The sequence below is a fragment of the Anguilla rostrata genome, chromosome 6 (genome assembly GCF_018555375.3).
Source record: "Anguilla rostrata isolate EN2019 chromosome 6, ASM1855537v3, whole genome shotgun sequence".
In the NCBI taxonomy this organism is placed as follows: domain Eukaryota; kingdom Metazoa; phylum Chordata; class Actinopteri; order Anguilliformes; family Anguillidae; genus Anguilla; species Anguilla rostrata.
Window position 1 is genome coordinate 25,778,850 of NC_057938.1, and position 24,990 is coordinate 25,803,839.

Sequence of the window (24,990 nt, forward strand, 5' to 3'; positions counted from 1 at the left end):
TATGTCAGCCTCGTCAAAGATATTTATTTGAGTCTCTCTGGCCTCATGTTCAGTGGTTCCATAACTCTGACGTATGTATGACGTGACGTTCGAATGTATTTTGTAACCGAGGAGTGTAATATATAACAGACTGCAGGCTATTTGGTAGTTTTTTGTTGTTTTAATACATATTACTAAACGAGGTGACTGAAGCCTAGAAACTGAAGTAAGCAAGCTTGCCATCTGTGTTTCTGTGTTGCCGTAATGCTGGAATTAGAGAAAAAGATGGGGATGCACGTAACGTTAACGTCAGCTAGATTGTTGTTCTTTCTACTCGTAGCGAGTAATTTACAAGGTACGTCGCATTGAGTGTAACTTATTTCCAACCAAGCTAGCCAGTGGCAGGTAATGGTAAATATTAGTTAATTTTTCTCAATTTGAATGATTGCGGCACTCGTGATGTGCAAAGTAGCCTACTAAGTTAGATAAAATTGCTAACATAGCTAGCAACAACTCGCGAGTAGGTTTTTCATGCAGTGTTTACAAAACAAATTTAGGCCTACTAGCAAGCGATCGTGGCGTAAGTGTACATTAATTTACTTTATCTCGGTCATAATCAATGTTGAATGCAACCTGTCGGTGTCACATAGCATTGTTTCTTTTTGCAGCAGGGATGTTTAAAACTGTCCAACAAGCTTTGTTTTCAACGGGTCTTCAACTACCCAAATCCGTACTTGGGGAGAGTAAGGTTGGTAGGTTAGACACTCTGTAATTTAATTACTTTTGCATCAATAAACGCGATTTGCAATGTAACTTGCCAATACCATCGTGTGTTTTCTTTGAGTATTACTATCCACAATTTAATCTGATAAATTGCATAATAATAATAATAATGTGATGATAATCACAATGCACACCTGTTTGTGGTCTTATGGCATTGAACAGTGATTATGCAGAATAGTTGGCAGCCATTTTGTTCAGGTGACTACCTTAGGACTCCAATGCCCTGTAATTGGCCATTAGATTGTACTGGGAGGTTCCTTTGCTTATGAGCTGTATGTTTCTCTCTTTCTCCTGTAGAGTCAAGACTATGAGGTCCGAACTTATCAGACAACAAAGTGGGTGAGCACCAGGGTGACTGGCCTGCAGTATGATTCGGCTCTCAGTACTGGCTTCAAGCGCCTCTTCCAATACATCCAGGGGAGCAATGAGCCCAGTGAGTTTCCCTGTCCTCTAACCACCAGTCTCCACAGCAACACTGATTCCTCACCGAGAGGCTATGCCAGAAATTTTCAAACTCAGTTCCGGGGAACCGCTGCGTATTCTGGTTTTCATTTGAACCATAATTGCCACCTCTGAATTGTAATGAGATGTTAATTCTACTTAATTAGACACTAGACACTAAGTGTCTATTGAAGGAATTAAGCTCTTAGGGCCTGGTTACGTCAGAAATAGCCGTGCATGCACCGGAGAATAAATGCCCTATAGTCATATCCTAGGACATTCAATCAATTAGATTAATCCACGCTTTCACTGCTTTCTGGTATGTGTTTTATGGCAAATGATTCCTTTAGAAAGAGGCTGCCAAACCATGTTCCTCGAGATCTATCATTCACTCCAATCTTAACAAAGTGCACCTCATTCAGCAGGTACCCCTGGTGCCAATTCACCTCCTAATCACTCTCCTCCTGTTTTGAGTTATGCTTAATTATAAGTGTAGTGTACATAAGGGCTACTTATGTATCGAGGCGATAGGGAGCATAAAAAGCAGCAGGTGTGTGGAATGTCCTTGGTCTGCTCTGACAAATCAGAATTTATAGATTGGAATTTACAAAGAATGAATTATTATTAATAATAAATCATTAATTAAAAGAAAATCACTTAACAGTTGGGCACAGTGAGCTACTTTGAACAGTTCCATTTGCATTACAAATAATGATTTGGATTGGTGTTATCAGTACATTAATCTATGAGATTTGCATCATTGAAGACAACACTTGCTACTCGTTGCTGAAATTTGGCTCACTCAGTTCTGGGACAACCCTTGTACAAGATGGCAACTCTTGGGAATGTGCAAATTGAGTGTCAGTGTGTAGGCAAAGTGATTAGGAGGTGAATTGGGACCGGGGGCTAGAGATTTCATCGAGCTGCTAATTAGAATCAGGTGTGCCAAATTAGGAGTGAAATGAAAATCTAATTTGAGTTGAAATGAAAACCTACAGGACAGTAGATCTTCAGGAACGGGGTTGGGCAGCCCCGGAATAGATTATAGACTAACAGGTGAAATCAGTGGGGTCCTAATTGCTGAAAGTGTGGACACCTGATCACTGACACTAAACCATTTTTGTAAAATGGTAACATGTGGCAACAAGCCAAACCTGCACCATATTAAAATAAATACAAAAAGTATGTATGTATGAACTTTAAAATATATTTTTAAACAACGTTTAAGTTATCAAGAAATTGGCTTTAACAAAAAGCAGCATGAACACAGGGCACCGGGATCATGTCTGAAAATTATTTCTTGGGTTTTTTGATATTATTTATCATTATTGATATTATTTCAGGTTTACTATATGTCTTTGGACTGGCTCGGATAGTTTTTATTTGATGAAAAACACATTTTCAATGTACAAAAATGCCAAGTTACTCACACATACACAGCACTTTCTGTAAGTCATTCACTCAAAGTGGCAAAATCTAGGCCTGCATTTTAGTAGTGATATCAAAATTACGCCAAGTTATTGTGCAAGAAGGTACAAGAATCAATATTGGCTATCTTACCTCACACAAATTAAACAAGCTGTATTCCAAAGCAATGCTACCAAATGTTTCCTAAATTGTTTCAAGTGACTTGGCCCTATATATGGCATACCTGCCATACCAATGTGAAATGAATGATATTTTCAATACTTTCAGATGTTTCTGAATACCTGTGCTGTAAAGCATCACCTACTGTCACACATTCTTTTTATTAACCTAGCCAAGGTAAACCCAAGGTATTCATAATTCTATAACTTCAATAATTTAGCCTAGTCTGATTTAAAAAAATTTTGGTCGTGATGTAATGTGGCTAATGCTCAAATTTTACACCAGTTGTCTGCTTGGTTAAACTGGACAAGGCTACCATATGAGTCAATGCTCATATTCAAGCCTTTCCTTCAAGCTCCATAAAGATCTCTATGAAGAGGGTGATACCTTTATTTTGTAATTCATGAGATTTGTGGCCAACCAAACAGTCAAACAGTGCTTTGTTAAAGGAGCAGGTTGTTGTAAAGACCATGCCTTACTGAATGAGCAGATGGGATGAATTCAATCTATCTTGGTTCCCATGTAAGGCTACAGTTATCTAGATGCTTGTCTAGAGTAAAGAAATGCACCACAGGCTTATATTGTTCAATTTAAATTTAGAAGTCTGGATTTGAAAATATGTCTACAGAAAATTGAGGATTATGAGAGGAGATTTAATACCATAAAGAGTGTAAAACAAAGAAAAAGGGCTCAAAACTACTAAAAATGTTTTACTTGACCAAAAAAATAGCATCTTACCTTCTTAAGGCTACATAAGGAGCTTCGTACACAGTCTGAAGAAGCTCCCTTGACTAAAAGGTTTTTCCTCAAATAAAACAATTCTTTATTCATCGTTTTCAAAGTGCTGAGTGGGAATTGCGGGTTGTATAGCGCCTACTGTGCAAAAAAGACAGGCACAAAAAGAGGATGTGACTCGTGTCTCCTGCTTTGTGTGTGTTAGAGGAGAAGGTGGAGATGACTGCCCCGGTGACTTGCCTGGTAGATCCTGGAGCTGGCCCCGCGTGCGAGACCAACTTCACTGTGTCCTTCTACGTCCCAGAGCAGCACCAGGCCGACCCACCCAAGCCCACCGACCCGGAAGTGTTCATTGAAGACAGGAAGGAGCACACCGTGTTTGTGAGGTAGTCAAAGACGGTGGTGGACATGACAGTCAGTGTCTGTCACATGTGAAAAAACTACACCAGTTGTGACATTGCCATTTTAAAAAAACAGCAACAGCAGCAAGACATGCCAGTTGCTGCCAAGTGTTTGCTAGTCCCAGCCATCTCTGTATTGTCTTGTACCTGAGGTTGATCATGTGGACACAGTTTGAGTGGTGTACTGTATCTGTGCTGTGGTGTAGATTTATCCAGTCACATGAAACTTACTTAGAACTGCAGTGCTTCCCCCTGAGTTTCTTGTTCTGCAGTGAGGGGCGGTAAAGGAAAACAATATAGAACGTTCATCTAACAATTAAATTACAACATGAAAATGACATATGATCTGGGAATAATGTTAACTATTGATCTGATCACTGGCAGTGAATAACTTACTTAGTGCTAGCCAATTACAAAGCAATGTTAGATTAGGAACGTATGTTAGTCTAACATTAGTTTGCATTGGTTAGCTAATTGACTGACATTACTTTGCTGCCTAGTTGTTTTATTATTCACTGTCTTAACATAGTGCATGCTTGAGAACATGAAGAAAGAGCTATTTAACTAATCATGGTTTTCAATCAAGACCTTGATAAGTAGAATCAGGTGTATTAGTGCTGGGCTAAAACAAAAGCTTGTACCCACACCAGCCCATTTTGGAAAAGACTGGACACCCCTGGAATAGTTAATGACCTTTCCAACAAAATAAAGCAATTCAGAGGAAGTTATGTAATTGCCACTTCTCCAGCAGAGTATGGCAGCCAAGAGTGTTTTGGCAGTTTGATCTCCTAGACTCTCCTGCTTCCACAAAAAGAGGCTTATTAAAATGACAGCTCATTTGCTGAGTGGACAGGAATGGGGGTTCAGTTGGAAGGCAAAAAATTGGAAGGTGCTCATTCTAGCTATGCAGCTGAACAGCCTTGTTATTTAGGTTTTGAGCTTAAATGGAGTCTGGCTGTGTAATTAAATTATGCTCAAAAGGTCTTTAAGAAAGAGGGTAAGATGCATCTCTGACTTACTGATCAGTGTGGCCGAGTTTGATCTCCCTGTGCTCTCAGTAATCTCCTGTAAATGTGCTGTGGGTTGTGGAGGAGGTTTAGCAAACAGGAAACATTTAATGCTTTGCAGGCCATCAAGCTACAAATCAGCAGATACAACTGTAAATTGATCTGTAAATGGCCAACAGAAGTATTAGTACATATACTGTAAAACATTTTTAAAAGTATAAAATCTTATTGTAATAAAAGTAATGACCTTTATCATTTCTAATTATGGGCCTGGTTGCATTGGGAATATATATTTAAGCCTTCAGGCCAAATGGTGAATCAGAGGTTCCTGAGAATATCTTGTCTCTGTACAAGCTGCTTTGGATTTGCCTGAAGTTTATTTTCTTTAGAACAAAAACTCCTGAATGCTACAAACCTGCCATTGTAAAGCTGCCTGGTCATCAGAATCCTCTCTAAATATCTAAAACATCCTTCACTGCAACCCTAAAACTAAAATATCAAGTCTCTAGGAAGTAACTGTTAACTCTTTAAAAAATATCTGTATTGCAAAAATCATACACTCAGGGTTCGTACGGTCATGAAAAACCTGGATAAGTCATTGAAATTTAAAATGCAATTTCCAGGCCCTGGAAAAGTTATGGAAAATAATATTTTTTGAAAAGTTTTGGAAAAGTAATGGAAATATAGCTAAAGTTGCCTCAAATATAATTACTAATTGATCCAATCATAAAAATACTATGTATAGTAATAAAAAGTAAATTGGCACGTAACCTTCGCGGTATTTTGGTGGTGTGAGAAGTTAATTCGGTCTCGCTCAGTCTGTTTACAGGCACGCCCAACAGGCACGCTTAAGCAAATGTAGCAGTTAGTAAACGTAGACCCTACTGTGCCGACAATATGCCAGGGAAGTGCAGCTTCAATAATATATCAGGGCTCGAAATTAACTTTTTTTACTTGGTAGCACTGGTGCTCCCAACTTCAAAAAGTTAGGAGCACCCACCAAAATGTAAGGAGCACCAACAATATATGCAATAGGCTAGATTTTTATTGATAAACGACAATATAACAGTACGGTTTACAAGTAACAGTTAAACTGTCACGCCTAAAATGTGTCGACTCTTCAAGCAATTGCGTGTTATGCATTCAAACGACAAAGCGCTTCTTGTCACATTAATACCGCTAATTAAATCAACCGCCAGTAAACTGCATCGGAGAAATTAGCTGTTTCAACCGGGTCGCTACACAAAACACTACGTTAACGTTTCAAAAGAAAAAGGCCGTAATCGTTCGCTTCAACTTTACAGCTTTCGATACCGCTAATAAATTGAACATAAACTTTTGTCTTCAGGTAACATTAGTTAACGCGTTAGCTGTCTGTGTCGCGTGACAGTGGAGTGCAGCGAAAGGGAGTGATTGAAGGCTAATATTAACCTATTTAAAATCTGCATTAAAGGTAAGAATGTCAAGCTCACGATTGGTTAGAAGGGTCACCGTCAGCTCACAAGGGACATGTACTAACTAGCGAATGTACAGAGAAAGAGACGTTCGACTGGAAAAAGAAAAAAAAAAAGGTCGCACCAGAACAATTATTTGCACTCGCACAAATGCTCCCAAGTATATTTCGAGGTCGCACAGATTAAATTTCGGAAGCATATGCGACCAAAATGGACGCAATTTCGAGCCCTGTTTGAGACGTTGACAAAAATGTTAAACTATTAGAATTAAAATATGAGAGAATGTATCTAAGTGTGTCTGTCTGGTGTTTATTTGTTTTAGAGAGGCACCATATGTTTCGGATGCAGACCTAATTTTACTTAGTGTTACAATAAATAATTTTAAATCATCCTGCTGAGATAAAGTCATTTGTTTTGGTCATGGAAATTCAGTTAAAGGTTGTGGAGAAGTCATGGAAAAGTCATTGAAAATCATTGGTGAAAAAGTGTATGAACCCTGTACACTGTGACCTGTGTGCATCTTGGAAAAATTATTGCAACATTTGAAAACAAGGATAGCAGTATTCATGTTTGCATTTGTTTTAATGATTTACTACGGTCCCTTTAAAATGTATCTTAACAACTTTGGACTTACGAGACTCGGCATTGTTCTGAAGGGCTGCAGTATTTGCTGGTTTTTGGTGAGTTTTGAAGTCTCTGATGAGCCTGGAGTCCACACGCCTCGCTTCCAGGGCCTGAATTGGCTGCTGACCGAAAGGAAACCAGGAAAACTGGCAGGCGCTGCAGCCCTGCAGGACGGAACTCGGACACGCCTCAGTTTTAACGCTCGCCCGCGTTTTCCCTCAGGACGTACGGGGGCTTCTCCAACGAGCAGAAGAGCCGAGAGCAGCTGCTGCAGCTGGTGGAGAGCCTGCAGAGAGACGGGCTGGCGTTCGAAGAGAAGCCCTACTACACTGCAGGCTACGACAGCCCCTTCAAACTGACCAACAGGCGCAACGAAGTGTGGCTTTTCAAGAAGCCTGACGCGTGACCACACTGCCAGTACCGTGGCTAGCAAGGTAGAGCTTGTGAGCACAAGTGCCTTTTACCGAGCGTGCTTAACCATTCCTGTTTTTGTGTTTATGTCCCCAGCATTGCAGCTAAAGGGTTAAAACAAGTACAGTTTTTAATACTGTGTTTACTAAATGTCAGTAGTTGTAGTGCTTTTTTTTATAAGGTCAAGGATATCGTTACAGGTTTAGGAAGTGAAATGTACTAGCCAAGAAACATTTATTGCAAATAATGCGATCATTTCATATTCTTAACATTGTGATAATTATTTCAAGTGCATTGAATGGCTTTCTTGTTTAAAGGGACTAAAATGACTGGTGAACTGATCAGATCGATCCGTTTCATCACTGCATATCCTTAACATTAAGATAGTTATTTCAAGTGAATTCCACGGCTTTCTTGTTTAACGGGAGTACAATGACTGGTCAACTGATCGGTTTGATCCATTTCCTTCTTGAGATAAACATCCTACAGAACACTAAAAATGTGAATATGAATGAAAAAAATCATGGGATGAAAGGGACTTTTAATAACATAATGATGAGAACAGGCCATTCAGCCCAACGATGCCTGCCATTTTCCTGACTAAATTACTGTTCTGATTACCTACAAGCTAGATAGTATCTAACACTATATCAAGCCAAGTCTTGAAAATCCCCAGAGTTTCTGCCTCTACTACGTGACCTGGGAGGCTATTCCACACATTGACTACTCTCTGTGGGTAAAAATTCTTCCTAATGTCTGTACGAATGTCTAGTCCTGTCCTAACGGATTGTGTCCTAATGTCTAGTCTTCAAGTCTGTGATATAAATGTGTCGGAATGAGAATGATTAAACAGCTTTAAAATGTTCAATAAACTAATTTGAAATTAAGACTGTGTGGTATTTTGACAGTGGATCACGTAACTAAAATGAATACAAGGAAAAGGTAAGTTACACAGAAGACTGGGAGTCCTTGTTGGAAATCTCACCCATTGCTCAGATCAGCGGCCCGTAAATTCACTCCTAATCAATCAACGTGATCATCAGTGCATGCGCCTTCATCTTGAATCTATGAGTGCTTTTCTTTATTTTTGTTGCAGGTCATTCACCGTGGCATCACTCCCAGAGCCTTTTTAATCAGTGTGTTATTAAAAAAGCCTTTGTTCAGTGCGGTTAGAGGAGAGGGAGAGCCCGTCCCCGGTGTTTTGGGCTGAGTTATATAAGCCGTGGATCGGGCCGGGCCGGGCCGGGCCGGAGACGGGGCTGTCGCTGTGCCGCGGCGGCGGTAAGCGATGTCCCCGCGGGTCGCCTCGGCGGTGATGTACGGGCGCGGGGACCGGAGGGAGACGGGGGGCTGACGAGGCCGTCACTTCAGCCGCGGCGACGGGGCGCCGTGAATCAGACTCGCGGGAGACCGGGGCTCTTTAATGACATCATGTTTTATTACAGAGACAAACACAGGGCCGGCAGCCCGCGCACCCCACCTCAGGGCCTCTCCATCTTTCTCCCAGCGACGGGGCGGCCGGGCTTCGTCAAACAGCGCAGTGGGCGGGGCTACTGCGGGCGCCTGAACCGATAAAAACACCCCGCTGTGCCAGGGAGGAAAGAGTTCCGCAGATACGGGGATTTCCGTTTCAGTGCTGAGGAGTATTGATAAATAACCGTGTACAATTAAACAAGAAAAAAAAAAACACGCATTGCATGATTGAGAACCCACCAAGCCATTATTTAATGAACATATGCATACGGATTGTTTAATTGCCTTGTAGAAAAGAAAAAAACTTAAATATTGCTTCTACAGAAATCTAAATAGATTCAGGTGAGCTCTGGAACATGGAAATCTGTGTATCTGCTGAACTCTTTGGTCCCTGCCGTGCTCATGACAGGGTTCAGAAATAACTGTTCTCCTGTTAGCACTCTGCAGCAGCGGTGTCCCACAGGGGTCTGCTGTTAGTCCACCTCTTTTCTCAATTACATAACGGGCCAGTGATTTGATTGGAACTCAAATCATCGGCTGTCTCAGGTGTCAATTCGGTTGAGAGGCGTGTCTGAAAACCCCTGTAGACTTGAAGCAGGAATGGACACCACTGCTGCAAAGGTCACACACAACTCCACCCCCATCCCCTTCCTTCCCACCCAACTGCAGAAGGAAAAAAAAGATCAAATCACATCCATATCCTCACTATACTAAAATAAATAGCCTACAAAAGGACCCCTCCTTTCAAAAACAAGGGCTCTAAAAATGTACAAATTCTGTGAAAAATAAGTCAAATGTTACTTTTACAATTTTCTATGTATTTACATTAAAAATTATAAAACGTCACAGGAAAAAGAAATCTATTTTAGAAAGGTAAAATAGTGTAGTATTAACTGGGAGCCTAATTATGTCCATCTCTTAAATCATGCTAAACTCAACAATACAAGATTCTGGTTGCATCCAGTCTAGTATCGATCAGATTGAGATCCTGCCCTCCTGACAAAATACTGCGGGCAAAATTGTACCCCTTAGGTCTTTGGTAACCGAAACGTTCACAAATGAAACAGGGCTGATGGGTTTTTCAAGTAAATTTTCTTTTCGTTTCGAATCCATTCTGCATTCTCATGAAGTAAATGACACAAACAGACTTATTAAAGGATTCCCCCGAACACAACGTCTCGTCTTTAAAAACAAAATACTAATATGTAGTGCAAATCTACCAACTAAAACAGAGCTAGAAAAGGTTTAAAAAACCTAACCCCAAACCCTCCTCCGTAGTGCCATCTTGTCCACGTGCTTGTTTCCGCTAGCCGGTGTAACAGTCCAGCCGTGAGCCCTTTTCAGTGCCGTGTGGCCACAGAAATGGAGGCCTTGGAAGCCGCCCCCCTACCCCACCGGTTGGCTACTGAGGACAAATTAAAGAATCATGGGAAAGTCCCATTTCTGGTTTCGGGGTCTGCCCTGAACCTGAAGGGGACTCGCCAACAGTGGAGAAATGGAGGGTGGCTTTGCTGACCTCAGGACAGAGAGGCAGCCATTACGGAAAGGAACGCAAACTTGAAAAGGAGCAACAGCAGACTGTTAGTAGAAACTTTCGTTTTTCCCCAGTCTCAACGACAACGCTCTTGGTTAGAACACCAACCCAGTTCAGCCGCTACTGAGTAGCACTACTGCAGCAATGAAATCATGTCACTTAATTCTTTCTCTCACATATCTTTCCCTTAATTCAGTTCTCAAAGCAACATACTGAAAAAAGCAACGGGGGTTCTACACTTTCTTTACACTCTGGAACTTTAAACAGGGAAAAAACAAGGGGAAAAAAAACAAGATAATAAACAAAGGAAACAAAACAGGGAAAACACATCAGGCTACATTTGCCAGTGGAAGTCTGATATTGCTTCTCGTGGAGTACAGATTCTCATACGAAAGATGAGGAAACAAAAATTAGACCGTGTAAAACCTGGAGTAAATACTCCACTTCAGACAAGAGCACCACAGAATCCATGTAGTGGGCGACTCAGGGAGGGGGGGGGGTAGCCTGTGGCTCTCCATATCCGGAAGGAGCCGGACTCCAGAACAGGGAACCGGCTGGATCCGGTGGAGCCCCGGGGGGGCGGGCAGTTAGGCTCTGCAGCGGGGCGGCCCCTCCCCCTTGGCCGTAAGCGAGTCAGACGACGCCCCCGTCTGATGGGGGGCAGTAACCGCGGCTCCTAACTGCTGTCCCCGCACAGGGCGGCGGCGGAGTCCGCCGGCCCGGCGGCCGGGCCGCTGCAGTCGGGCGCCTCGCCCAGCTCGCCCTCGCCCTCCCGGATCACCGTCATGGGGCTGCTGAGGATGCGGCTGCGCGCGTTGTACTTGCTGCTGGCGGCCATGGGCGGGGCCCGGGGGCGGCCGTGCTTGGAGGAGGGGGCGGAGCCCGGCGAGGGGCGGGGCAGGGCGCCCTCGCAGCGCGCCCAGTCCTCCTGGGCCCTCCTGTTCCCACGGCCCGGCGAGTCGGGCGAGGGCGAGGGCGGGCTCGACGGCGGGGGCGGGTCCAGCGAGGACTCGGAGCGCGTGCGCTGGAAGCGCGGGTCGGTGCTGCGCAGCATCTCGGCGGCCGACATGCGGAAGCTGGTCTCCGAGCGGCTGCCCTTGCGCAGCAGGAGGGCCTTGAAGCTGTCGCTGCTGGTGGCCGACTTGCGCAGGCTGCGCTGGATGGAGCCCGCCGGGCGCGGCAGCGACGAGCTCAGCCCCGGCGACATGCCCGTGGGCGTAACCGGCGGCGACGGGGAGTGGCCTCGCGACCGGTCCTCCTCAGACTCTCTCCGGCCCAGAACCTTCCTTTTGGACCTAAGGGAGGGGCAGAAGGGGGCGTGAGTGAGCGGCTATAGTAACACAGACGAGTGACATGAACAGGAGGCATCATTCAGAATCCTCTCTGATAATGGCTCGTCCCCCAATCGCCTTTCAGAGACGTGATTACATCAGATAAATACTGGTTTTCAGACCGTAAAGGCCTCAGCCAGACGGAGGGCCTGTCATAAGCACACACATCGATGCACTCTGACAGCAAATAGCAGGAGAAAATGTTCACATACTAGTGGCGCCAGCGACATTAGTCCAGGAAAAGGACATAATTCCAACATTACAAAGCTCTTAGTGTCTTACACTGCAGATCAGGAACAAAGGGCAGTAACTCTACTCTCTACTCCCTACTCCCTTTGCATACAAAACTCAACTTCAGCACCCAGGAGAATGAAAGTTTACTTTCGGGTGTTCTCTTTAAAGCAGTCACTGTGGTGCTGAAATCGAGACCCACAATGTTGCTCTGTGGATGCAGTGAACATACAGCTGTTTCTGTCTTACATATAGACACCCACAGCATTCGGTTTAAAGCCATATAGCAGCCATACACCGTCCCACACCGCAGTCTACATACCACAGTAGTCTCTCCTAGACAATAAACCAGATGGACACATGCTATATATAATTTAAGGTTTTGGATTCTATGTGTTCTGCATTTTTCCATGCTTTGTCTCCAAAGTTTCCAGTTACAACTGTACACCCCACTGCTTCCTGTCCTATTTTCTTCATTTTTCCAAGAAAACAACACCCACTGCAATCCCAGGGTGCATTTCTGCTGATACATAGAAGCAGGAATAAATCTAAAGGAGAACAGAAACCCTCAACAGCAAGAGCTTAAAAACAAAGAAAGCTAAAACGAAAGAAAGTCATGTTTTGCGTCAAGATATTAATGTACAAAGGACCAAAAATTCAAAGGGCTGAAATTATACAGTAAAGCTACAATACTTGGAAAAGACAAGCAAATACCAATTTCATATCCCCTGCCCAGAAAGGGAGCCCATATGCAGTATGTGAATGAAACACAATGGAAAAAAATGAATTTATCTGAATTATGCTACGACTTTGGTTACTGGATGAAAGGCTTATGGCTTAAAGCATAGTAATTTATCTGCCCAGGATGCTACTGGATTATGGGTCTAATCCGGTCCTAGCCACGGCACTGGGAAACACCACCAGCCAATTACAGCATTACTTGCCAGTCCACGCCAAGCCTGCCAGGGGGCGCTGACGTCCCACCTTCCCCGACTGCACCAGGCACGAGGAAGAGGGGGACAGAATGACAGCCGTGACACACAAGATGGAGGGAGGGAGGGAGGGTAGAAAGAGACAAACTTCATTCAGAACAGCAAGAGGAGGAGAGAGCCCTCAGACAGTGGTGGCACGTTTGTTAACGAGGACAGACAGACCACATGAAGAACACACAGGGCGCTCCGGGGGGGGGGGGGGGGGGAGCAAAGCAAAGCAAAGCTGCTGGGAACTCCAGGGAGAGGGGCAGCACAAGTTTGAGTGAAGTCCACTAGCATGTCCCACCACTACCCTACCATTCCACTAGCAGGTCCCACTACTACCCCACCATTCCACTAGCATGTCCCACCACTACCCTGTGACAGTAAGCCACGGAAGCAGTGTTTTTACCGTACTCACAGAAGCGCCTTTACTTTTAACCAAAGCAGCTCTGATCCATACCAGTAATATCTTATGCCAGGATTTTACCTGCAGTACGAGATTTTTGATCGTTCGTTTCCCTTAAATCCCCATAACCGCAGCTGCAGAATTTCTTACGCAGCATTTCATTGAAGCGTGTCCTCAGCAGCCCCCATCGCTGAAGTCATCCGTTTGCTCATAAGAACAGTGTTTCCAGGTCAAATTACAGGAACAGGGCAGGATCTATACGGCGTCGGAGGCGTTAGCATCTGCTACTCTGCTTCTCTTTTGACTGCAGTCTTCATTTCAAGGTTAACTCAGCTCTGAGGTCTCCCCTGTTCTGTGCACAGACACGATCCGCAGCAAATGAAAAGCTTTAAAGCCCCTTCACCTGGTACTAGAGAAACTAAATCCCTTCAATAAAATCATGCAGTACCCTGGAGAGAGTTGAGCCTCTGTTAGAATTTCCAAACACCGTCGACTGACGACGCGACCATTTGTGAGGCTGCGCTGCGTTAGCATGCGTGTGTGCGTGCGTGCGAGTTTGTGTGTCTGTGTGTGTGCATTTGCACAGGCGTGCATGTACATGCGTGATGTGTGTTGAGATGTGGGTGTGAGTGTGTGTGTGAGAGCTTGTGTGTGTGCAAGTGTGTGTGAGCGTGTGAGCATGTGCACGTGCGTGCATGTGCAATGTTTGTTGAGATGAGTGCAAGTGTGTGTGCGTGTGTGTGTGTGTGCACACAAGAGAGCGAAACCCAGATTGGCAGTAGCATTCAGTCAGAGGATTAAGGGCAGTGGGTGTTTGCTGAATAATGGATGAAGCACTCCGCTGCAATAAGGAAGTCACGTGTATCTGGCGTTTTTACTAATTTACAGCAGGGTGACGGATGACGAGTGAACGCAATGGGACGGGCTGCCGAAAGTTGGGAGCGTGAGTGTGAGTTGGGAGCGGGGGTGGGGGTGGGAGGGGTTTAGGGTGACGGGGTGACAAACACAGGATTCATGGGTATACCATAACAGAAATGAGAACCACAATGGAAATAAGTGCTTCAGAGTTTGTGCTGTAATCTGCAGTTTTTAATGTATGCACTGCTGTGGCTTTGATGCGTGGCTGCGTATGGGTTTTTAATGATCTAATAAATGAGCAAATGCAGTTATTCGTTTATCCGTACCTGTGGATGGCGGCAAACAGGTCTTCGGTGGTGCGCGGGCGGGTGGGCGTCACCATGTCCTCCAGGGCGTCTCCGTTGGTGCTAGCGGCCGGCGACGAGTTGGCTGTGCTGGAGTCGAACACCTCGCCTGGGGGAGAGAGGGGCGGGCGCGCATGTTAGCGCATGCTAGTGCTAGCGCTCAGATCGCGCGGGGCGTTCTCGCCGAGCTCCGGAGTCCCCTCTCCTAGTGCCGCCGCCTCGCAGCATCCCGGGCTGACTGAGCTGCTGTAGGCGAACTCACATCCCCCTGCCCCCGCCCCCCCTCACACACACGCACACACACACACACACACACACTGCCCCCTCCTCCCCTCTGTTAACCAGCCTTCTCCAGGGAACGCTGCCCCTTCCTATCTCAGAGAGGGAGAGAGACTGAAAGAGAGAGAGACAGGGAGAGAAAGAGTGAACGGAAAGGAAAACAGTGTAATAGACAGATTAATAGAGAGAGAGGGGGAGGAAAGGGAAAGAGTATTTCCATGTATGAGACACGGAAAGAGAGGAGACAGTTAAGTACGAGACAGAGAACGAGAGAGAGAGAGGTAGCACAGGACGGGGAGAGGAAAGGATGACACAGGGAGAGAATAGGAAGGACAGGATGATTGAGAGAATAAAAAGAGAGGGGGGAGGAGGAGGAGAGAAAGAGAGTCCCAGCCATGTGTGTGGGGGAGGAGGGTGGTGTGGGCTCAGGAGGTGGAGACCCCAGACAGGCCGCAGAAGGACCGGCCAAGAGAGAGAGAGAGAGACAGAAAGGGGCTTATTTATGACCTCCTCAATCTGGCCAGCTGGTGCAGAAGACTGCCTGTACTGAGCAGGGGCACTGAGCTGACACAAGGGGGCGCCAATAGAGAAAAACAAGGTTTTGGGGACTACAGGCTAGTGGGGGGGAGGGGAAGTATTGAAGCAATGGTGGGATTAGAGGGATAATGGGGGGGTTAGTAGGCAAATGGGGAGGAGGCACAACATGATGGGGAGGGTGTTAGTGGGTTAATGGGTAACTTTAGTGGGCTAGCAGGGGGATGGTACAAGCTGTCACAGTCATGGTACATGCTGTTACACTACTATGGTACATGTTGTTCCATTACGATCGTACATGCTGTTACACTACTATGATACATTTTCTTACGCTACCATAGTAGATGCAGTTAGACTGTGCCACTTAATTACAGTAAACTCACCGTTGTCGTCATCCTTAGAGCTGATGGAGCCTGTGGTACTGCTGGCACCATCTCCATCTGCATCTCCATCTCCATCTTCATCTCCATCTACATCTCCATCTGCATCTCCATCTCTGTCTGCATCTGCATCTTCTTCTCCATTTCCATCCCCACCTCCATTGTCACCATTGAGTGGGAGCTCCTGAGAGGGCGGGGCAGGGGAGGGGGCGGGGTCGCAGGTGGCCTGCAGGCTGTCGGCAGAGAGCTTGCTGCTGAGGGACTCTCTGCTCTCAGTCAGAGGGGTAGGAGCTCGAGAGTCCGTCTCCTCCGTGCCTTCCGGCTGGGCCGTTCTGGGGCTGGACATCCCATTCTGAGAGGCAAGGGGCACGTCTGCACAGAGCTGTTCTTTCTCCCGCAGGGTGGACTCAGGTGGAGTCGGAGGCGGAGTCTGGGGTGGGGTCTTAGGTGGAGTCTCTGGTGCAGACTCGGGAGGAGTCTGGGGAGGGAGTGCCAGTACGGACAGCTTGGGTTTCTTGGCGGCAACTGGGGGCTTTTGTTTGGGTGCAGGACTGTGCACCACATCGTTTGGGCTCCCCGCAGGAGAACTTTCTGGGTCAACGTGGTCAGGGAGCGAGGGGTCGTCAGAAGGCCCTGAGGATGGCTGTGCCTGACTCAGGGGAGTGGCATCACCGGGGGGGTCAGTGCTGGCAGCATCACCAGACATGATCTCTAGGGCGCTGCTTTTGGGGAGGTCTCTCAGGTACTTCTTGACAGGCGTGGGAGGCTTGTACATCCCGTTTAGGGTGGGGGCGGCACAGGAAGGCAGTGGCAGTACCGTCGGGGGCTCTGGCTTTATAGGCAACTCTGGTGTGGAGGAGTTTGGGGACTCCTGCCCATTCCTGGTTTCCTGAGTGCTTGTTGTGGTCCCTTCAGTGTTCTGAAGTCTCTCTGGCTTCTTGACAGACCGCAGCTGGACCATCTGCAGAGCTTGGGCAGTGATCAGGGGCACAGGGGACCCAGGATGATTGAGGGGCGGTTTTTTAACCCCGTTGGGTGTATGGTTGACATCCGATGGGCTCACGGATTTGAGGGCCTCTTTCAGGCTCTTCAGGCTGAGGGCTGTGGGTGGAGCTGCAGGGGGTAGTGGCGGGGGTGGGGGCACAACAGGGGCGGTAGAAGGTTGAGGAAGAGGTGGGGGTGGAGGAGGACTGACCGCATTGTTGATTGGCCAAACGGAGTCCAACATCGCCTCTGGAGGAGGGGATGGGAATTCAGGAGATGACCCGCAGGGGAGCAGGCTCTTAGAAGTCTCAGGGGTTGCAGGCAGAGGCAGGGGGGGTGAGAAGGTGGGGCTCAGTGGGAAGAATGGAGGGGGAAGGGGAGGGACAGGGGTCCTGGCTGAATCAGAGGTGTTGGAGGACAGGGATGTGGAAGAGGAGGAAATGGACATGGAGGAGAGCAGGGATGATTTCCTCTCGGGCACCTTGGGCTTGGGCCGTGCCCCCGCTGGGGAAAGCGCCCTCATGAAGGAGGGCACAGGCGTGCCGGCCGTGGGCGTGTTGGACTGGCTGGAATAGCCGCTGGAGGGCGAGGTCAACCGGTGCACCCGGTCGGGGGAGGATGTTGTGGCTGCCTTAGGCTTGGGGGCGTCCTGGGCCAGGGGCAGAGGCAAGGGCAGGGGTGCCTGGGGCCCATTCTGGAGGCCTCCCCGTGGGGTCCCGCCGACACTGATGGACCGGGCGAGCGGGGACCGGGGCCGCTCACCGTAGCAGCCCCACTCGGCGTAGTCGGACCGCAGGCTGCTGGTGTCGCTCTGCGGGGGCGTGACGGGGCACAGCGAGTAGACGTTGGCCGACACCCCGCTGCTCCCGGCGCTGGCGCTGCTCTGGCTCCTCGGCCGCAGCACCCAGGGGTCCTCGTAATCGCTGCAGGGGCTCTGAGAGGGCGAGGAGCTCGCCACCCGGTCCTTCAGGCCCCCCTGCTGCAGGGACTGCTGCAGGCTGGCGATCAGCGTCTCGTTCAGCGGCGCCCCGCCGTTGGCGGCCTTCTTGCCGGGCTTGCGGCGGAGAGAGTCGGTCCGGGCGGGCGGCAGGGGGGGCTTCTTGGCCTTGCGGAGGGAGATGCTGCGAGAGAGCGACCTGTTGCTGTAGAGGCTGGCGCGTTCCTCCTGACCGGCGTAGGCGTGCTGCTGCTGGCCCTCGTACATGCTGTGGCGGGCGGTGGCGATGTTGCCGTGGCTGCGGGACTTGAGGCCGGAGTCCAGGCGCATGGAGGTGTAGTAGCCGTCATTGTCTATGGAGCAGAGCGAGCCCGAGTCCGTGCGGTTCGAGGGCCTCTCCAGGCTGCTGTACAGGTGGTTTATGGGGGTAGAGCAGCTGGACGTCAGGGGCCTCTTGGGTAAGACGTTCTCCGGGGTGTCATAGACCCACTGATCTGTGGCGGAGGTGGCCGAGTTCTGGAAGCTCCCGTCTGAGCAGCAGCTTGACTCGCTGGGGGCGTCCGGTTCACTGCACTGCGAGCCCATTTCTCCTCGGGGTGGGCCCGAGGGCTGGGCCCCCATTGTCTGCGTGTGCCCGACGGTGTTAAGGGTGATGACCTGGGCGGTGCAGGACAAGGTGGCGTTGGGTATCAACGAGGTGGCATAGGCAGCATGAGGGGAGACCAGGAGGGGAGCAGGGTCCCCCTGCACTCCCCGCACTTCTTGCTGGGATTTGGGGCGGGGCATCGCTCCAGTCCTGGGGGTGCTCCTCAGGTGCACAACCGTCTCATCGGCCTGAAGCTTGGCAATCTGGCGGGACTGGGTCTGGCCGCCCGCATGGCAGTCTTCCGGCCTACAGGGGGCGCTGTTGTAAATGGGTTCGGCGCTCAGGGAGACGCGCGCCCCCTGGCGGGGCAGGCTGTGGAAGCGAGCTCCCCCGTTCAGCTGGGGCGCGTACGCGTAGGCCACCCCCGTGCAGGCTCCGTCGACGCTGCTAGCTGAGATGCTTCCGGAAGAAGAGGCCGAGAGGCCGGCCATCTGGGCGGCGATGCCCTGGCCCCTCTGAGCCCGGATACGGCGCATGGAGGGCGGTACGATCTTCACCTCCTCTGTCTGGCAGCTGGAGTCTCGCGTTTGCGACCGCCGGAGCGTGGAGTTCACGCTTCCCACGCGGCCCAGCGTGGAGTACTGGCCAGGGATGTACATCGACTGAGCCCGGAACTCTCTGGGTCCTTTCCCTGCTGTGGAGAAGAGGACGGAAGGGCAAACATAAGCAACTACACTCTAAATTTGTTTCCTCCCTCTCTTTTTTATTCTGACATCAGTAGATTAAGCCCCATCTATTGGGGGGGCTAATTAATATGATTCAGCACTAAACTTTCTGACATGTTTATAACCTCTGGGAACGCCCTAACTAAGAGGAAGAAACAGAGGAGTCGTCGTGACAGATTGTAATCATGCATGTTTTTGGTGTCTGTCAGATCAGAGCAGAGAGAGGGCGCCATTATGTGAAATGGGGGGGCTGGTGCAGGAGTATCAAGGGCTGCCAGGGATTTGCAGAAAGCCAGAGACAGCTGCAGCAGAGTCTATTTACTGGAAACTGCGATCAACCCAATGGAATCGAGAGGGCTTACTCCCTAAGTACAGCCTGCTGAGAGCTCTCATTGCCACTGTGGAAAGGCATTTACGGTGAAGCAGCAGGTTTCTCAGCAGCTACTGTCGTAGCGAGCGCCCTGCTGCAGACGATAACATTAGTGCAAACGAGCGGACCATAAACCTTCTGAAACCGCAAGCCTTTTCAGCATTGCTGCTGTACAGTTAATAACATCTGTTGACAGTTAGCCGCCTGCTGTTGTACAGTAGCACGAAAAGGAAGCACAGCTTAAGGTGTGGAATTTGGCTTAATGTGGGCTCAGATTAGCCAGCTCTCTGCGTTGTTTATGAAGCCCTCTGTTGTTCACAAAACCTGTACATTGAGAGGTCAAAGGTCAGAGGAGAATGTTGAACTGTCATAGCGACAACTGATAAAATTAAAACGAGAAGAAAGAGAAGGGAAAAGAATTCCTCCAACGAGTAGGGGAAGACAGGGGAACTGGCACAGGGGAGTGACCCAAAGGTCAATTTCACAATAACTGCCAAGGAAGAGGAGGATTAATTCTGGTTTGAATGATTGCGTGCATGTGCGCTTCAGTGCGTGTGGGTGCATGTGTGCCCGTGTGCGTCTGCGTGGATGTGTGTGCTCGCAGGGGGTAAGGATACGCACCCCTGGTTTCAGTGAGGGCTAATCTGTGAAGCAGCTGGAGGGAAGTGGGGTTTAATGATGTGGCGAACGGTGGCATGCGATGCTTTTCTACACGTCTTGTAACCCCGCCAGTTCTGTGTCCACACCCCTCCGGCACTCAACAATCCCTTCCTGCACCTGCCTTCTCCACCCTACATCTTCCCCTCCCCCCTCCACCCAACCCTGCTTCTGCACCCAATCTCCACTCCCCCCATGCCCACCCAATCTCCTCCTTCCCTCCCATCTCCCTCCTCCACCCAACCCCTGCCTCTCCACCCAATCTCCTCCTCCTCCACCCAACCCCTGCCTTCTGCACCCAATCTCCTCCTCCTCCACCCAACCCCTGCCTTCTGCACCCAATCTCCTCCTCCTCCACCCAACCCCTGCCTTCTGCACCCAATCTCCTCCTCCTCCTCCACCCAACCCCTGCCTTCTCCACCCAGCCCTCTAAACGACTCTCAGGCACCAGTATAATCCCGCCGTGTTACGCAACCGTGTAAATATGAGTAATTCTGCCAAAGGGGCCCTGGGATTACGCAGAGGTTTTAGTCAAAGGGTGGAGCACAAGCTACGGCATGCCGTGATTGTTACCGTGTCCCGGGATTAGAAAGGGGCAAACAAACGGGAAGGATGAAGGGGCGCAGACCGAAAGGAAGCTCGCGGGAACTTCAGGACAGGGTAAGAGCACCTGAATGCAGGGGGGGTGACAGGGCGCAGTGTGCAGAGAGGAGAATCTGGGCTCCTCTCCAGCGTTTCGGCGAGATCCTTCAGCAGCACTGCAGAGAGCTGCTGCAGGCAGCATGGGAAGGTTGTCTCCTCCCCCCCTCGGGGGTTAGCTTAGGTTTTTGGCTTTAATATTCATGAGCGAAAATAACTGCGCATTTGGACCGGGCCGGTTATTACTCGAGTCGTCTATGCGTTCGACCCGGGAGATGTGATGACTATGCGGACGGGTCCTCTGCAATTTGCATCGGTAAGTGAAATGCGGTAAGTGAAATCACACGGGCTTGTTTTTGCCACCGCCCGGCCAGAAGGGGGGTGGTGTCTGTGGAAAGCGGAGACTGGCGGCTGGAGAGTCGGGGGGATGAGGCGAGAGGCTGGCCCGGCTGTCTTCGGGACTTTAACCGCCAGCAGAGAGAAGCCTGTCACAGCTCGTTACGTCCAATCTGGCGCTCTTCCTCCGACGCGGCCCCCGCATTAAACGCTCAGAGAACTTCGACGGCGCTGTTTCGCAGACCGCCAGGCCCCGCCCGCTACCGATAAGGGCGCGCGGCACGTACAGAGCCAGCCGTCGAGGTTAAAGCGAGGCTCGGTGCCGCCAGCGACCCCTACGCCTTTCCCACGATGCCCCAGTCACCAGTCAGCGGCGAGAGGAGTGAAACGGAAAGCTTTCCAGTCAAAGGGACTCGCAAAAGGATGAGCACGCGTGACAAGATAGAACAAGAGCAACCATTAGTTTTTACAAATGCGTGACTTTTCTACTGAATTTTCTACTTTGCATTCAGAGAGCACAAAAATCTTGTTTGCGTTGTCTGTGCAGGACCTCGACGCAACTTGTTTTATTCCCTCATGAATGAAAAACAGTCACACATTCGTAAAACGAGCGGTTTCTCTCAGTTCTTCCTTGTGTTGCAAGCAGTTCCTTTTGGAAATCTCCGACTCAGCCACTAAGCTTTTTTCAAACAACTTGCTATTTTTTATTTATTTAAATTGCGCAGCCAATGAATCCTCTCCATCTCCATGACTAAAAAAGCTGTGAGAAAAGCGTGTTTGATGAAGCCGAGGGAGGGGGGGGGGGGGGGGGTCACAGGGGTGCTGAAGCGAACAGGACTGGGGAGCCATACCTAGTTCCTTCTGGATGTTGTCGGGGACCCCTGTTATTGTCTTTCTCCTTTTGACCTTCTTGGACCTCCTGACCACAGTGTCAGTGTTAACTAAGGAGCGTCGGACACTGGCCTGCCGGTCAAAAGTCTCCCCTGATGTGAGGTGGCGAGAGCAAGCAAACCAGTGGTTACTGACGGGCATGCGTCTCTCATGCAGAAACACGTCCAGAGGTGAACACACACGCAGGCACACACACGAACGTGTCCCCCAGGCCGCCAGACAGTCTCTGAGGTGGAGCCCAGGTATCCGCTGCCGTTTCAATGTCCAAGCCACTGACGTAAAATGGTATTTTTGGATAATAGTTCAGATTCAGTCAAAATTCTGGCCCAGACTTGAAATTGAGAGATCATAATTACGGAAATATATTTGCGATATGTGTTTCGCATATAAATTAGTTGCAAGAGACCGCGACATTAAATTAATTTGAACACATTAAATCATTGATGGAATACAAAACAATGCTATATTGGACTTTCAGAATTTCAGAAGTGCAATTTCAGGGTTATATTATCTAATTGTAAGCTCTTGAGTACAAATCTGTCCACCACGTGGCCCTAGAGCAGCTGAGCCATCAGCAGAGACTGTGCAGGGCCGGTGTGTGTGCTGACAGGGTGAGTTAGTGCTGGTCTCCAGTGTGTCATTCCCAGTGCCACACCCCGCCTCCCAACCAGAGAGTAACGACCTTCCCCGTGACCTTTACTGTGACCTTCACCAGTGCGGTTCAGCAGGGTACACAGCTGGTGATTTCCATGTTTCAGAGCTCACCACCGCTCAGCTAGAGGTTACTGAGATGTAACTGTGTGCAGTAAAGCCTCTTCAAGTCACTGAAAACCCACCAGGCCAATAGGAGACATTAAATAATTGTTTAGCGTGTGTGGATTAGGAAATTTTGAGTACAGAATGCCCGCCCTTAAAAGACGAAGAAGAAGAGATTCTGCACAGTGAAGTGACAGGGTGAGCTCTGAAACGGAGATATCATCGTTATCCGTGGAAGTCTTTCATCCTGAGAGAGAGGTGGAGCGTGCGCTAATTCAGGTCTCCAGAAGGTGGGCGGGGCAGTTAGTAAAGGTCGGCACGTGATGGATAGAGGCGGCCGAGGGGGACCGTGGCGGCTGTGACTGATGGCTGAGCCGCTGCGCTCTGGCAGGAGGGGGAGGGCACTGGGGAGACACACTGGCAGCCCGAGCAGGGGGGTGACACTGATACCCCTGCCCCGCCCTGCTGTGGACAGGGTTAGTGAAGGGGTGCTTCTGTTAATGTGACACTCACGTACACGCACACACACACACACACACACACACGTGCGCGCACTAACGCGGCCACGAACACATGCGCACTAACGCAGCCACACCTACACGCGCGCCCGCACAAACACACACACGCACACACACACACACACACACAAACATACATGCACACGTGTACCCAGACACTGGTATCGCATTTGAAGAATACAGATTTACTATCACTGTCTCTTGGATTGAAGCTAAACTGGAAGCCTGTCGCATTCCCTAAAAAAGAAGAACAAGACCTTTGCAGAAAGAGTTCACAGGAGTGCGTGTTTATTTACTTTCCAGTCTCAGCTGTGGCCTGTCTCATAGCTTCAGAAAATGCATTTCCTGGGTACGTTTTCATTTTTACCAGCCTCCCTCCTCCCAAATTCTAATCCAAATTATGCCTCTGGAGTCAGCGCACCCACACAAGGAGCAGTGCTGCTCACCTGTGGGGGGGGCTTCTGTGACTGGTCTCCACACAAGTCGCAAAGTACCAGAGGACTGCTTATGTGAATTCAAGGGGGTGGGGGGGACACCTAGGATAACTGGTACCCTGTGGGTGCCTGACGCACTGTTAGAAGAGCCAATGGTGAATCCTGGCAGGATGAGGACGATTATGCGCCATGGAGTAATGCCATCGTCTGTGACTGCAGGGCCGAGACTAAGGGCGTGACCATTTGGAGACGGAAGCACTCTATAGGCTCCTGCCTGCACTCATGATGACAGCCTTTACTGACTGAGCCAATCACGAACCTCGGCCCCGGTATTTAAACGATGCAGAATAACAGTGAGTCGGCTGTTAAAACAGACACGTCCTCTATACATTCACTCCTGTGCACTCCCTTGTAAAAGAAAAAAAACTCTCAAACAAACTGCAGAGAGCAATACAGTTCCAATGATGTATTAAAGGTGCTTCTTTGAACTTCTCAGAAAAGGCATTTTGAGGGCTGCCATTCTTCAGAAAGACTCATTCAGTCGTGAGTGAAATGTTGTGGAAACACAGAGACCACACAGAACAACGTTCCTTTTCTCCCTTCATCATAGAAAAGAACTGTGACACATATACAATACGCACACGGAATGCTTCTCTAATCATGGTAGAACAAGCACCTAACCCCCAAAACACAGGGGAGGAGCCTAAAGTGGGTGTGGTCAGGCGATACGGGGGCGTGGCCTACCTGAAACATTAATGGGGATGATGTCAGTGGGCACAGCCTGGGCCTGCTCCCTCATCTTCTGCTCTGGGGTGGGCAGGGGCGAGGTGACATCCTGCCCGCCCCCCATCAGGGGGGTGAGGGGCCTCGAGGGGTACGATAGCTTCTCCTCCTCTGCAGACGACGCTATGGACTGGAGGCGGGAGAAAGGCGGAGCATTTACCTCATCATCCATTTCATGGCACTGTTCCTGAGCAGCATACAGTGATTGTAGGTACATACTGTGTGTAAGTGTGTGGATGTGTGTATGTATGTATGCATGTAGTTATTTCTGAGTCTGTAAAGACATTTTATGCTAACCTGGCTATAACCTCTGCATAACCTATCACTTGTGGGATAACATATTGGCATTAGAGTCCAGAACAGTATATGGGAGGGAGAGAAATATGAAGTCCTATAGAGAGAGGACAGAGAGAGAAACAGAGAGACCTATTCATGCGTCAAAGCCAATGGCCGTATTCCTGAGAGCTCTCTTCACTTCAACACCGACTAAAATAAAACTACTCCCAAGTCTGTTTATTTCTTGAGATTTTCTCATGCGAGTTAAAGCTCACTCTCACAGCTTCACTGATCCTGCCCATGGAATATCAGTCACATTTTCACAACAGATA

The 24,990-nt window shown here is 48.9% G+C and overlaps 2 protein-coding genes across 6 annotated transcripts in view; one reads left to right on the forward strand and one right to left on the reverse strand.

Moving 5' to 3' along the window:
* Positions 1-52: 52 nt before the first annotated feature.
* hebp2 (heme binding protein 2) lies at positions 53-8,309 on the forward strand. 5 transcript variants are annotated; one of them, XM_064339238.1, is made up of 5 exons: positions 53-71; positions 648-727; positions 1,060-1,195; positions 3,731-3,911; positions 7,234-8,309. In XM_064339238.1, the coding sequence occupies exons 2-5, from the start codon at positions 653-655 to the stop codon at positions 7,415-7,417; spliced, it is 576 nt and encodes a 191-aa protein (XP_064195308.1). In that variant the 5' UTR covers positions 53-71; positions 648-652; the 3' UTR covers positions 7,418-8,309. The 5 variants fall into 5 exon arrangements, with proteins under 5 accessions (XP_064195308.1, XP_064195306.1, XP_064195304.1 ...); XM_064339236.1 differs by having other exon boundaries at positions 65-205; XM_064339234.1 differs by lacking the exon at positions 53-71 and adding an exon at positions 78-334.
* Positions 8,310-8,839: 530 nt separating this feature from the next.
* The window catches only part of nhsl1b (NHS-like 1b), a 157,276-nt gene continuing 141,125 nt past the window's right edge, over positions 8,840-24,990 (reverse strand). The window contains 5 exon segments of the mRNA XM_064339221.1: positions 8,840-11,724; positions 14,556-14,682; positions 15,770-18,967; positions 21,852-21,983; positions 24,344-24,512. Coding sequence (XP_064195291.1) covers positions 11,106-11,724; positions 14,556-14,682; positions 15,770-18,967; positions 21,852-21,983; positions 24,344-24,512 — 4,245 coding nt within the window. The 3' untranslated portion in view covers positions 8,840-11,105.